The sequence below is a fragment of the Mustela lutreola genome, chromosome 6 (assembly GCF_030435805.1).
Source record: "Mustela lutreola isolate mMusLut2 chromosome 6, mMusLut2.pri, whole genome shotgun sequence".
NCBI lineage: Eukaryota > Metazoa > Chordata > Mammalia > Carnivora > Mustelidae > Mustela > Mustela lutreola.
In genome coordinates, this window is record NC_081295.1 from 81597166 (window position 1) to 81611076 (window position 13911).

Below are 13911 nucleotides of genomic sequence, written 5' to 3' on the forward strand. Positions count from 1 at the left end.
GCTTTCATTTCCCTTGTCTTAGGAGACATATCTAGAAAAATGTTGCTATATGGGGCACTTGGGTGGCGCAATCAGTTAAGCGTCTGACTCCATTTCAGCTCAGGTCATGATCTCAGGGTCCTGAGATTGAGCCCCACTTCAGGGGCTCAGTGTGGACTCCGCTTATCCCTTTCTCTCCCCCTCTGCCCTCCTCCCTGCTTGTGCAAGCAGACACACACACACACTCTCTCTCTCTCTTTCAAATAAATAAATAAATAAATAAAATCTATTGGAAGAAAGAGGAAGGAAGGGAGGGAGGGACAGAGGGAGGAAGGAGAGAGAGAGAATAAAAAGTAAAGAAAAGAAAAAAAGAAAAGAGTTGCTATGGTTGATGTCAGAGAAATTGCTGCTTATGTTCTCTAGGATTTTTATGGCTTCAGGTTTAATGCTTAGGTCTTTTATCCATTTCATTTTTGTTCATGGTATTAGAAAGTAGTCCAGTTTCAGTCTTCTACATGTAGCTGTCCAATTTTAACAGAACCATTTATTGAAAAAACTGTCTTTTTTCCATTGTATATTCTTGCCTCTTTTCTCATAGATGAACTGACCGTGTAATCATGAATTTGTTTCTGGAGTCTCTGTTCTGTTCCATCGATCTGTGTTTCTGGTTTTCTGTGCTAGTACATTATTGTTTCAGTTACTACAGCTTTGTAATATATCTTGAGATCTAGAATTGTGATACCTCCATCTTTGTTCTTTCTCGGGATTGTTTGGACTATTTGGGGTCTTCTGTGATTCGATACAATTTTTTTTATTATTCTGTTTTGTGAAAAATAATGTTGGTATTTTGTTAGAGATTACATTGAACTTGTAGATTACTTTGGGTAGTGTGGACATTTTAACAGTTTTTGTTCTTCCAACCCATGAGCTTGGAAAATCTTTCCATTTGTTTGTGTTGCCTTCAGTTTCTTTCATCACTGTTTTATAGTTTTCACAGTATAGGTCATTCACCTCTTTGGTTAAGCTTCTTCCCTGGTATTTTATTCTTTTTGGTGCAGCTGTAAATGGTGTTGTTTTTAAATTTCTCTTTCTGCAGTTTCATTGTTAGTGTATGGAAAAGCTATAAATTTTTTGGTAATAATTTTGTATCTTACCATTTTACTAAATTTGTTTATTCTTGTACTTTACTGGTGGATTGTTTACGATTTTTCTGGACCTGAATAGACATTTTTCCAAAGACGACATATAGATGGCCAACAGACACATAAAAAGATGCTCAGTGTCACTAATCATCAGGGAAATGCAAATCAAAACTATCATGAGATATCACCTGTTAGTATGGCTAAAATCAAAAAGATAAGAAACAACAAATGTTAGTGAGGATGTGGAGAAAAAGGAACCCTCATGTACTGTCGGTGACCTTTGGTATAGCCTTTGTGGAAGACAGTATGGAGGTTCCTCAAAAAATCAAAAATAGGAACACCATATGGTCCATTAATTCCACTGTTGGAAAACAAAAACATTAACTCAAAAAGATACATGCACTCTTATGTTTATTGAAGCATTATTTACAACAGCCAAGACATGGAAGCAAACTAAGTGTCCGTCAGTAGACAAATGTACAAGGAAAATGTGATGTGTATGTACGCACACACATGCATGCATGCACACACCCAAATATTACACAGCCATTAAAAAGGATGAGATCTGGTCATTTGAGACAACATGGGTGGACCTAGAGGATATTATGCTGAGTGAAATAAGTCAGACTGAGAAAGACAAATACCATATATGATTCCACTCACAAATGAAATCTTAAAAAAAAAAAAAAAAGCAGAATCAGAACTATAACTACAAAGAACAAACTGATGATGGTTGCCAAAGGGAAGGGGCATGGAGTTTGGGCAAAACAGGCAAAAGGAAGAGGGAATTAGTTCATTTGTGTATTGAGTTAAGTCATGGGAATAAAAAGCAGGACGTAAGGAATATAGTCAGTGATATTGTGGTAGCGATGTAATGGGACAGATAACAGCTACACTTGTGGTGAACACAGCATAATGTATAAACTTGTCAAATCACTTAACTAATGTAACATTGTCTTAGTGTGTCAGTTATATGCAGAACAAACGAAAGGCATGATGCCAATCAATCCTTATTTTTCCTGATTTCCTTTCCCCCTCTGCCCGTCTTTTACTTCCTTTGTTTCTCTCCCTCCCTCTCTCTTTCTGACTCTTGTTTCTTTCACTTCTAGAAAAATCAAAAGAAGCGAACACATAGGAAGTTTTGCTGCATCCACTATCCATTCTCCAAAGTCCCCCTTACCCCTGCCCTTCACCGTCAGTCTCACAAGCATGTGTGTGTGGTATGTCTGCATGCATATTTATGTGTAGGTGTGTGGATATATATACACACCTGTCTACCCCCACTTCAAGTCCAGATGTTATGAAGCTACTTGATAATGTTTCTCTAATCATCTTTTCCATCCACACAAATGAGTATACATTATCTTTACTTCCCCTGGGAACTTTATCCTTCTAGAACGTACCACAGTCTTCCCTCTCTTACCATTGTGGCTTGTAGATTGCAAGCTCCTTAAGAGCAGTATTCATATTTAGTTAGTTTTGTATACCTCTTAGCACCCAGCAGAGGGGTCTGCTCATAGGAGGGGCATAAGAAGTGTTTAATCAGTAGTAACTTCTCTTCAGGATAGGCTACTGTAAGTGTACTTCCTTCAGCCCTGTTGTTTTTGATACATCCTTGTATCATTCCCCATCCTCTTACACACAAGTCTCTAGATTTTCAGGGTACAAGAGTAGCCCCTTTCTATTAACAAGTTTAATTTTGCTTTTTATTTGAATCTCAACAGTCAGTGAATTGTACCCTTTCTTTGAATAGCCTCGTGTGCAAGCTGAACACAAGGACCACCATCCTGGCAGCAACTAACCCCAAAGGCCAGTATGACACCCACGAATCCGTGTCTGTGAACATCGCCCTTGGCAGCCCCCTCTTAAGTCGATTTGATCTGATCCTGGTTCTGCTCGATACCAAGAATGAAGACTGGGATCGTATAATTTCTTCCTTTATCTTAGAAAACAAAGGTACGTGAAGATGAATCATTCAAGTTGTGCAAGTAGACATAAGCACATGAAATTCTCTTTGAAGAAAATGAAATAAATACCCAAGGTACCCTACCTAAGCAGCATTAGAGCAGTGCTCGCATAGAAGGCAGTCAGAGGAGCCATTTAGTGTGGCCAGAATAATAAGTAGAAGGACTAGGGCCTACCAATGATATTACAGTCAGTACATGTGTTCTCCGTGATGAAAGGAGGCAACCTTATGATATATAATTATCACTCATCTCTTGCATGCGAAGAAAAGTGGACTGAATTATGAAACAGAAATCTCTAAATGTAAGTTTCTCTTTAATTAGATTTACTCAAATACTATGTATTACTATAGGATGTACCAGATTATTGTGGATAATTTTAGCCCCTGTAGGAAGTTTACCTTTATTGAGCTTAGATCCTAAGGCTACTTATTCTTGAACTCTGTGCTATGCAGAGTCAGATATAGGTTTTAGTGGCCACAGACTTAAAGGTTATCTTTTTAAAAAATGAGTGTAAGAACTTTATCAAAACCCTTAAAGCGAGATGTTTACCTGTTCCTAGAAATTACTGACCTAGCACCTGATACATACAGGTTACCCAAGCAAATCAGAGAAGCTCTGGAGCATGGAAAAGATGAAGACCTACTTCTGCCTGATTCGGAATCTCCAGCCCACGCTGTCTGATGAGGGTAATCAGGTCCTTCTCCGGTACTACCAGATGCAGCGGCAGAGTGATTCCCGGAACGCTGCCCGGACCACCATCCGTCTGTTGGAAAGCTTGATCCGATTAGCAGAAGGTTTATTTCATTCAACAAATAATACTTCTGTTGGGTGCCCAATATGTGCAAGGCATGGAGCTTGGCACCATGAATTCAAAGATGAATAAGAAGAATCCTAAGGTGCTCATAGTCACTTAGAGAGTAAAGGCTCTGAGCTATGAAACTTCTGTTCTTCTGGGGACAGATTATGGGTATTGAGTAGAATGTAGCATCATTAAGAAAGCGGTATCTTAGAGACATGATTAATTTAGAACGTCTTATTTACTAATGTTTGTTTCTCAGTGACAGTCTATTAGCATTTGGGATCGAACACTTTCTTATTTAGAGTTGTTTCCTATGGTTTCTCTGTTTTTTTTTCTCACTAATTGCCATCCACACCCCACCACTAACATAAGAAACTAGCCCATCCCAAAGGCCTGAGACTTCGTGCATTCATACAAGGAACCTGCATCTCAAGACTTTTTTCCTAACAGTGACTTTTATTCATAGTTCTTGTTAAATTAATTCTTAAAAAAAATTCCACATGAACTGATGTATCATGTGATGACAGAATGCTTAATAAAAAGTTCTGTAAAACCAGTGCACTTTACATTGTCAAGGATTTATAGCTAATATTAAGACAAGAAGTACCCCAAATGCAGGCTGGTGAGTTTGGTAGTTTTGAAAAACCCACAGATAAAAAGAAGTGTCAGAGAAGAGAAACAAGTTTTATACTATATATTTCTATAAAAGACAAGCAGATAAGGATTAAAAGTTATTGAATATTAGAGATATGCTCCTAGAACTCCTTTCCTTTTGGAGCCCAGAGTACTTTTTCATATAAATACCCAGAATTGCCATGAGCTGTGCAAGATTAGACCTATTATTAGAGAAACAACTTCAAAGCTAGTTGAAATTAGACCTTTGTGCTTGTTTTAGTAAAATGAATTTGTGATTAGTAGTGCATTCATTAAATATAATTTTTAAGTGCCTCAGATAAAGTATTGCATATATCACCTCAAATACTCTCTAAAAACATTTCTGTCTTCCTGATTTTCTTAGCTCACGCTCGCCTGATGTTTCGTGATGCTGTGACTCTGGAAGATGCCGTGACAGCTGTGTCAGTGATGGAATCTTCAATGCAGGTGAGGGCATTTTGCACCTAATATTTGAACCCTAATTATAATCACGTAAAAAAAGACAAGACAATTTAGAGCATATCAGAAGTTATAAAAATGATCATATTCTGGATATAGAGCCAAAGGAACTAGATCCAAAGGAAACCATTTAAAAGAAGGGGAAAAACTTGTGGAAATACCCTTTGCATCAGTAGCATTGCTTTGGCCTACTGGGTGCAGTAGTGGGTCTCTCTCTTTTTTTCCCTCAGCACATCTGAGGGATGCTCATGGTCCCACTAGAGGCAGTGTGCTTCCTGGGGCAACGCTGGCTGCCAGGAATGGGGGCAGAGAACTGCTGAAATTTGGAAAAGGCCCCCAGGTGATTGTGATACCCAAGATGGGGGTGGAGAAAGCTGATCTGGGAGTTGTGGTCTCTAGTGGGTGTTTTCTGGTGACTCCCCTGCTATTTCCCATTTTCTCACCCCTTCAGGGAGGTGCACTATTAGGAGGTGTGAATGCACTCCACACTGCCTTTCCTGAAAACCCTCTGAAGCAGTACCAGAGGCAGTGTGAGCTTATTCTAGAAAAGCTGGAGCTAAACAACCTCTTGAGTGAAGAGCTGAGAAGACTTGAAAGGTGAGAAAAGAAGTCCAAGCAAAACTTACAATGGAAGATCTTTGTTTGACATTTAGTGAAATGAAAGAAGTGGAAATTAAGTGGAAAGTCTTATCTGTACTATCTGAAAGGGATTGGCTCAGTTACCTGTTTCTATGTAATCAATGACAGGAAAGCTCAGGGGCTTAAAAAACACACAAAAAACACCCCCACCACCATTTTAGTGCTCACTATTCTGAGTCAGAAATTCAGGGGGGCTCAGAATGCTTCTCTCCGCTGCACGTGGTGTTGGCTGGCAGCACACCTGTGTTTAGCTGGGAGCTCAGGTGGGACTGGAACATCCAGAAAGGCTTGCCTCACGTGTGTGGTGCCTTAGCAGGGATGGCTGCCTGCTCTATACTAGAGGGCAGCAGCTTAAGGCTCCAACAGAACAAAAATCGAAGCTGCCAGGCCTCTTATGAGCTGGGCCAGAAGTGGTACAACATCATTTCTGTCACATTTTGAAGGTCAGAGCAAGTCACAAGGTAGGGGGAAATAGATACCACCTCTTGATGGGAGTGACATAGACATACAAGAATGGGGGAACTGATGGCTGCCCTCTTTGGAGCCTTCCATAGCTACATTTCCTTGGCTTGCTGGTTTGGTGAGTCTCATAGAGAACACTGAGTGGTTCTTTACTATATATAGCAAACTATATATTAATTTACTGAATTTTTACCACTGGTTCCTAGTTACATGAGAAGCACCAAGGTTGGCTAGTCACAGTTTACACTCAAGACACACAGTTTCCATGGAATCAAGAAATCTTGTTAAGTGGGCTTCATTCTGTTTATTGCGACTGCTTCTTCTGTTTTTCTTTGGCGAACTAGAAGTAGAGCAGTGCTATTCAGAGAGGTGGCTGGGAACGCTGTTGAGAAAGAAGTTGGACTCCAGGAAGGTGCTCTATCTCAGGCCAGACCCAGACCCAGACACAAAATATTTTAATAATTTGGCTTTATCATTTTTTCTTGCCAAGAGAGGACATGTACAGGGGAGTTTACATAAAGAATCTTATTGTTTATTAGTATTTAAATTTTATTCTTAATGTTTTTAGAGCTTCTTCCAAGCATAATAAGTATTTGATCTTTATATAAACCTGGTGAAAGAAAAATCACAGAAGACTCAGGCCCAGACTGCTGTTAGGCCAGCTGTAGCTAGCATGTGGGACAAGTTAGGGAAGTAGAAATAACTAGTACTGACTTTGACCTGGGAAGGGCCCTCCTGGTTCATTAGCAACAGCTCTGACCCTCCCTTCAGCATCATGATTTTCCTTCTCTACATGCTCAAAGTCATGACTTTTAAAATTCTCCATATTTAACAGACTAAAAAAAAAAAAAAAAATCCCCAGTAAGAATGATATATTTTGTTGAAGAGGAAAATTGGTCTCTCATCTCACAGGGTGACAAAAGTAATGCTTCAAAACTCTGCTTTTTACATTACCTAAAGAATTTTTGCCCCCACTTTAGTGTTTGGATGCTCCTGGCTTATATGAGCTCCTAAAAAGCTAGACTTGGAGTGTGTACCTGTGAAACACAAGTGAGCAGCAACTGGGATATCCTTTTGGGTATCTTCGTGGTCAGTGCAAGTGGCTCAGTAACTGTCCTGAGGCGGCACTTGGCCTTGACCTCAAATCTAGGGGCTGGTGAATGTTGATGTGTGGAAGCAGAGCAGATGCTGAAGGAAATTGCAGTGGGATTGTTGATGCAATCAGTAGAACCCTGAGAATTCTTTTCCTGAATTTTCTTCTTTCCCTCACTGCCTTCATGCATTAGCATTCTGTGTCAGACTCCAGCACAGCCTTCCTGGGTCAGTGTGGGGACTGGCTGTGTGTTGCTAATACCCAAGCGCTAGCCTGCAGTCATCTTGCCCTTGACAAAAACTCAACCCCCTTTTCTTTTGGTCTTCTGGCTTTTGAATGATCCAGAGCATGGTATTGAGATGAAAGCGATTCCTTTGGTTCTTTCATGGTTTGATGTAGGGGATCCTTTTCAGCCTGTCCTGGGCTTGGCTTTTGGAAAGGCTGCTCATTTTGACTGACCAGAAACTGGTCATGCAGACCGCCAAAAGCTGTCCTATGCTGGATTCAGGAAGGAAAGGATTATGAAGCTCAGAATTGGTGTTCTGGGATAGAAAAATCGCAGCTGGACTTATCAAATTCAACATGACCCACCTGAAGGGAAAGATAAAGAAAAAAGAATAGGTAATTATCTGGGGGAAAAAAAAAATAAAAGGATTCTACCTTAAAATATTCTTTTCTTCTGGTATAGACATCTTTGAAATGCAGGGTCATGTTCAGGGCATTGATCCTCAAAGCTATAAACCCAGGTGCCCAGCAAATGTAAATGAACAGCCTCCAAGACACGGCTAAAGCCAATCTTACCATGTGAGAAAAGCTCAAGTAGCAGATGGGTTTATCCCCACAGGAAAGAGTTCTCTATCCCTTAAGGGGGTCATATATGAGTAATACAACTATTTGTATTTCTATTACACTTTTCTTCTGGAAAATGCTTGCACGTGACAGCCATCCTCAAATGGTGGCCATTGTAACCACCTGAAAACAGAATGCAAAGAAGCTGTGTTTTAGGAAGGTAGAGTAAAACTGCCGGCATTTTATGTCAGGGAGAATTTAATTCCCAAAGTCAGAATTAGACTAAATTGGGACAGCTTAATTATTCTACCCGTTTAAAATTCCCTATCTTCTAGAACATTTTTATGGAGCTTTAACAATTACAAATATCCCTGACCTCAGTTTGATGTATATTAGATAGTAGTAATTTTGAAAGCTCTTTCTTTTTTGTATGGTTATGACTCCAATGAATATGGATTTTGTACTGATGTGTCCAAATCTACAGTAAGTGAATATAACCCAGTATTTTTACAATAATTTTGAGGGTTTTTTTTCCCTGATCATAAGAGAGAATACACGTTCTCTGTAGTGTACTTTGGAAAGTAACAGTAATAGATTAGGAAAGCAAAAATCGCATATAATCTTATTTCCCAGAGAGGCCTACCATTAACATTTTAATGTATTTAAATATATTTAAATTTAAAATTCATTTAAATTTAATGTCTTTTCTCCTTCGCCTTTTCTATGATTACACATGATTTTTAGAATAATTTACTCATCCTCTCTTTGGTTTAATTCCTTTTCGAATGGAAAAGGAACACGTGGAAGCAGGGTCATGTTGCCCCTTACACTGAGAAGCTATTTCTAAGTTGTTAGGAAGGGCTTTCTGAAGAAAAATAATATTTCTTTTTTCCTTTTGAGAAACTAACCGTGTCTGTTATAAATTGGCCCTCTCGCATTATTTCAGTTTCTAACATGCCCACAATTAAAAATGATTGTCACTGATCAGATCATTCCAGGAGGTCAGTATGTTTCACCTCTGTGTCAGCTTGATAGAGATTAGGCTGCCCAGAGCTCACGTTGAAGTGTGGGCTGAGTTTTGCAGGAAAGAAGTCCCAGCTGCCTGGAGGCTGTGTGCCATGAATGTGATGCCCCCGGGGCAGCGTGAGCCACAGTGCAGGGGAAGCGTGGTCTCTGTGCCCCAGGAAGGTGACTTTCAGGTGTACCAACATTCAGTACTCAGGTAGAGACATATGAGGAGATCATAATTTCTGCTCTTCCTCATTGTTTCTCATTTGCAAACCGGCTATAAAACAACCACTTGCTCAGCACTCGGCTGCTGAGCAGATAGTGTCAAGCTTGTCTTGCGGCAGAACATTCAACAGGAGAGATTAGAATGAGCATTTTATACTGACCTTCAAACAGACTTGTAGGAAGAGCTTAAAAAGTAGACAAACCTGCTACTCCATTTCCTTTATTTAACTTTTTAAAATGATTATCAGAACCACTTAAATTCTGTACTGATGAGAAAGGATAATTTCCTCCTGCTGCTCTAAGAGACTGTATTTGGCATGAACTTGGACTTATGTTGGACTCAAGCCCTTTACATGGCATCTCAGAGACTCAAGAAATGGAAAGGTTAGTGCAAATTCTCTTCTTTTCAATACATGTTCCTTATTTATCTCTGCTACAGATTACAGAATCAGAATGTGCACCAATCCCAGCCACAGGCAGTGGAGGCAGAGACTAACCCAGGATCCTCAAAAAATGACCCAGGAGAAGCAGCAAAGTCCAGAATCTGGTCAGCACAGCAGGAAGTGAACTGGAGCATGCTGACCTCCTCTCCTGGACCCAGTCCCGAGGGAAGCCCACTTTCCGACCCCCTATCCCATGGGGGGCCTAGCAGACCAGCAAAGAGAAAACATTCTGCTGAGCACAAAAATAGCAAAGATGACAGTTTGGACTGGTTTGACTCCATAGCAACTCATCAGCTTGAACCTCAAAATACTGTGCCGGTATCTCCCAAAACAAATGGTGGGAAAATGGCTTTGCAGACCTTCAAGAACAAAGCTCAGGGTAAGGAGAAGGGTGTGCCAGGCCAAAGGAGCAAAATGGAAACTGGACAGCTTCCAGCACCAGGAGAGACAGAAGCTTCACGGAGGCCAGACCATGTAGACCACGTTGAAGGGAAAGAGGCAAAAAAGGCAGCAGTCGTTCCAGAGGCAGCAGGGTCTGCTGGCGAGCCAGACTCAGTACTGACTCATCATGTCTCCAGGAAGCTGCACCAGCTGCGCAAGGCTAGTGCCCAGGAGTTGTGCAGGAACCCCGCCACGGTGCCTGTACAGCCCGTAGGCCCTTCTCTTCCTCGGTCCAGTTCTTTGTGTGGCCCCAAAGGAGCATTGGAAACTCCCAAAAGAAAGAGACAGAAATCCCTTGCTCAAATGGAAGAGCCTGAGCTTGGAAGTGCTGAGAGTCCAGGCCCCCCACTGGCCAAACTGGCGAAATTTACTTTCAAACGCAAGTCAAAACTGACCCACTCCCCTGAAGACCACAGCCCTATGTCTCCTGGCACAACTAAAGGAGCAGTTCCAAGTCCTAGAGTTCTCCGGAGAGTGAGCAGAGAAGCAGTTGTGCCTGGAAAGGGTCCACAAAAGTTGGCCTCTACCTCAGGAAGCAGAAACTCAGATCAGCAACAGGATCAGGCAATGGATGTGTCACAGCAGGCACTGGAGGAAGACAGTCCAAGAGAGAAAAGCAAACGTGGCCCTGAAGGAAGAGTTACCGAGCCTGAATTTGAGCTTGGGAACCAGACTGGGCGTTCTCCTCCTACTTGCCAAAGAGACAGAAAGGAAAACGTCTCACGCAATATTAAAAGCAGCAAGGTTCACGCTTGCACATTAGCCAAACTGGCACACTTCTCCTTTACTTCCCCCTCTGAATCCAAGTCAGAACCCCCTCCTCCTCCCGAAAGTGAGAACGAGGGGGCGAGAGGCACCAGCCCTCGTCCCGGGGCCGCAGCTACAGTGCTTGGCAGGAAAAGGAAAACTTTTCAGCTGGAGGGGTCCAGTGAGAGATTGTTTTTTTCCAAAAAATCTCTCTTTACTTTATCGGAACTAGATGATGAAGCACTGGATTTTGATTGGAATGAAGAAATAAGAAGAAAGCCATAATCATGAAAAGCTTTCTGGTCAAATTTCAGCCTCCCCAACTCCACACAGCACCTTCGGGGTATGGACATGTGTTTATATATGTACAGAACTATTGGCCCTACCAAGAGTACCATTCCGAATACCAGCTCCCCCAACAGGTTTTATAATTTCAGGCTTATCTTCATGACTTGCAAAGTTGTATAATCAACGTTGGGCAGTGTGATACCAGCACTGGAATTAATCGACATTGTGCTTAACTTTGCAGATGGAGTACTTGTATTCCCAAAGATGTTTCTGTTTGTTTTGATTTGGGTTTTTTGTTGGTTTTGTTCTCTCTCTCTCTCTCTCTTTTTTTTTTCTTTAATTGGGACTTGGATCTTCCTAAAATTGTTTCTCCCATTCACTCAAGAACAAATGCCAGGAAGGTAGCCCTCAGGAAACTAATAGGTTAGATTAACTCTTTTCTGTTTTTTTTGTTTGTTTGTTTCATAATTTATTCTTCACCCAAGATAGGCAAGGTGTGGTGAATATTTATTAGGATTTACCAAAACCATGTGATTTTTGTAATATTATTTCTGTGTCTTTTCTCATGTGTCAGATTAGATGGGGCTAATGCTTTTCCTTCTTTGAGAGGCATCCTTACAATTCCATGGTATTCCTGAAGATCTGGCAGCTGGTCAAACTGTAGCTTTGTGAAGTACTTACCTTTTGAGTTTTCCCGAGCTAACATTTTGTGCTTCAGATTCTTTGTTTCATTGGGGGGCCTACCCTCAGCAAAACCTAAATCCTGTAGTTAGAAGGAGAATGTTTAGTAATCTCAATCACATGTCATGGCATCTATTCAAGTGGTTAGTAGGGAAATGTGATTCCTACTAAGTTACGATTCATTTGTCCTTCAAAACCAAGCAAGTGATGACTGGTAGAAATAGACATCTCAAGCTTTGTCTTTCTTAAGTCCTTTTAAAATCACTTCTCCCTTTGGATTCTAGCAGGGGCTTTTAGGGTTTGATGGTTATAGACTTTCTCTTCTGAATTATGAATTTTTAAAATAATAATTAACGGAGGCTTTCATTGTCTGAGGCACATTTAGATGTGAAGAATACCCAAAACTGTATATACTTTGTTTAAAGATTGCTTCATTAAATTCATACCAAGAAAATAAGGAACCCCAAATTTTCTTGAGTATTTTCATGTTAATTGCAAAACTGACTAATTAAATTTTAAATTGTGAGTACAAATTTAGTATGGTTGAATCATTTGAAATAACACCTTAAATAGCTGGTAAAAGACATCTATAAGCAGTGATTATAAAATGTATTATTGCACATTCACTTCAACCTATTCTAAAACATTAAGACCATGGTTTGGGTAATTTCTTATTATTTCCGTGCTTAATAACGTCCTAGTATAATATGATTCTTAATGTGATCTATTTCCAGTGTCTCAGTACTTGCCTGCATTTCAGTGGTCTGACCAGAAATGAGAGAAAAAGAGAGGATCTGGGTTACTGACCAGGTGAATCTTGGTCTATACGCTGTCTGGCCTGAATGTGTAATGGACTGGGGTGATTCAGTCGTGCGTTACCATGCAGAGCTGTATCTCGTGTGTGTGTGTGTGTGTGTGTGTGTGTGTGTGTGTGTGTGTGTTAAACTATTCCTCTTCTTATAAGTGTTTATCTTTGAAACTTGCTGTGGTTTGCAGCTATGATGCATTAAGCTTTGCATGGCTTGTAGTGCCTAACCTGTTGGCTTGTCACTCGGGTATTTCAATCTGTTCTGTTTTCATTATTGAAAATGGCTGCATTCCCTATTGGGCATCTTGATTCTAGAGCTTTCATTTCTTGGTAATGAGGGATTTAGTTTGTATAGTTAACTTATCTCTTCAGGACATTGAATAATTCATGTTTTAAAATACGGTGTTAAATTGTTTGTCTTCCTTAATTATTGTATATGATCACCTGTGCCACCTGCTACCTGGTTATTATTTGTGCTCACCTGATATCCTATTATTTATGCTAATAAACCCACCCTGTTTTTTAATTTTAGTACCTTCTATCAGGATCCTTTGGCCAGCTTCCTAGTTCTGTGTATTTTTTCTTTGATGCTTACATGGTTGGAAGTAACTATATTTGTAAATATTGTAAACAGACAAAATTATTAGAAGGAATAAAATACTCAGTGTGGGGAACCTGGGTGGCTCAGTCTGTTAAGCAGTTGCCCTTGGTTCGGATCTTGATCCCGGGGTCCTGGGATCAAGTTCCTCATTAGGTGCCCTGCTCAGGGGGGAATCTGCTTCTCTCTCTCTCTCCCCCTGCCCCTCCCCTCACTTGTGTGCTCTCTCTCTCAAATAAATAAAACCTTTAAAAAAATAAAATATGAACACTCCTTACTAAAAAATTTAAACTTGCATCACAGTCTACTTTTCTGTTATGTTTGTTCTATTTGATGCTTGGAGTCTCACAACTTGATCAATAGGAAGTCCCATTGTATCGATGCCAATGTCCTTTCAGGACTCTGACATTTCTAAAAGTACCCATAGTATCTGAAAACAACAGCATGCTCCAGACACGTTTTGATTTTTTTTCCTGTCTCAAATCTTAGAATCAGTTACCCCCTAAGGCAATCTATTCCCTTTTTGGGCCGATGGTATTACAGGCTAAACTCATGGACTTGAGGATGCACAGGGGAGTCCGCAGTGGGCAGAAGGACTACTGCTGCTGTTTTTTCCCTGAACGAGTTTCAGAGCTGAAAATGTCTAATGTCCTGAGGTCACATTTTATCCTGCTGTGTCCTATTTTTCT

General features: G+C 40.5%; 1 protein-coding gene across 4 annotated transcripts in view; it reads left to right on the forward strand.

Moving 5' to 3' along the window:
- Window positions 1-13513, forward strand: part of MCM9 (minichromosome maintenance 9 homologous recombination repair factor) — a 91566-nt gene extending 78053 nt beyond the window's left edge. For 3 of the 4 annotated variants that reach the window (XM_059177717.1, XM_059177719.1, XM_059177718.1), the window contains 5 exons: window positions 2875-3077; window positions 3679-3882; window positions 4906-4988; window positions 5452-5597; window positions 9656-13513. In XM_059177717.1, the coding sequence (XP_059033700.1) occupies window positions 2875-3077; window positions 3679-3882; window positions 4906-4988; window positions 5452-5597; window positions 9656-11132 (2113 nt within the window). In that variant the 3' untranslated portion in view covers window positions 11133-13513. Of the gene's footprint in view, window positions 1-2874; window positions 3078-3678; window positions 3985-4905; window positions 4989-5451; window positions 5598-9655 lie in introns of those variants that run through there. The other variant, XR_009354671.1, reaches the window with a different exon arrangement.
- The last annotated feature ends 398 nt before the right edge of the window (window positions 13514-13911 follow it).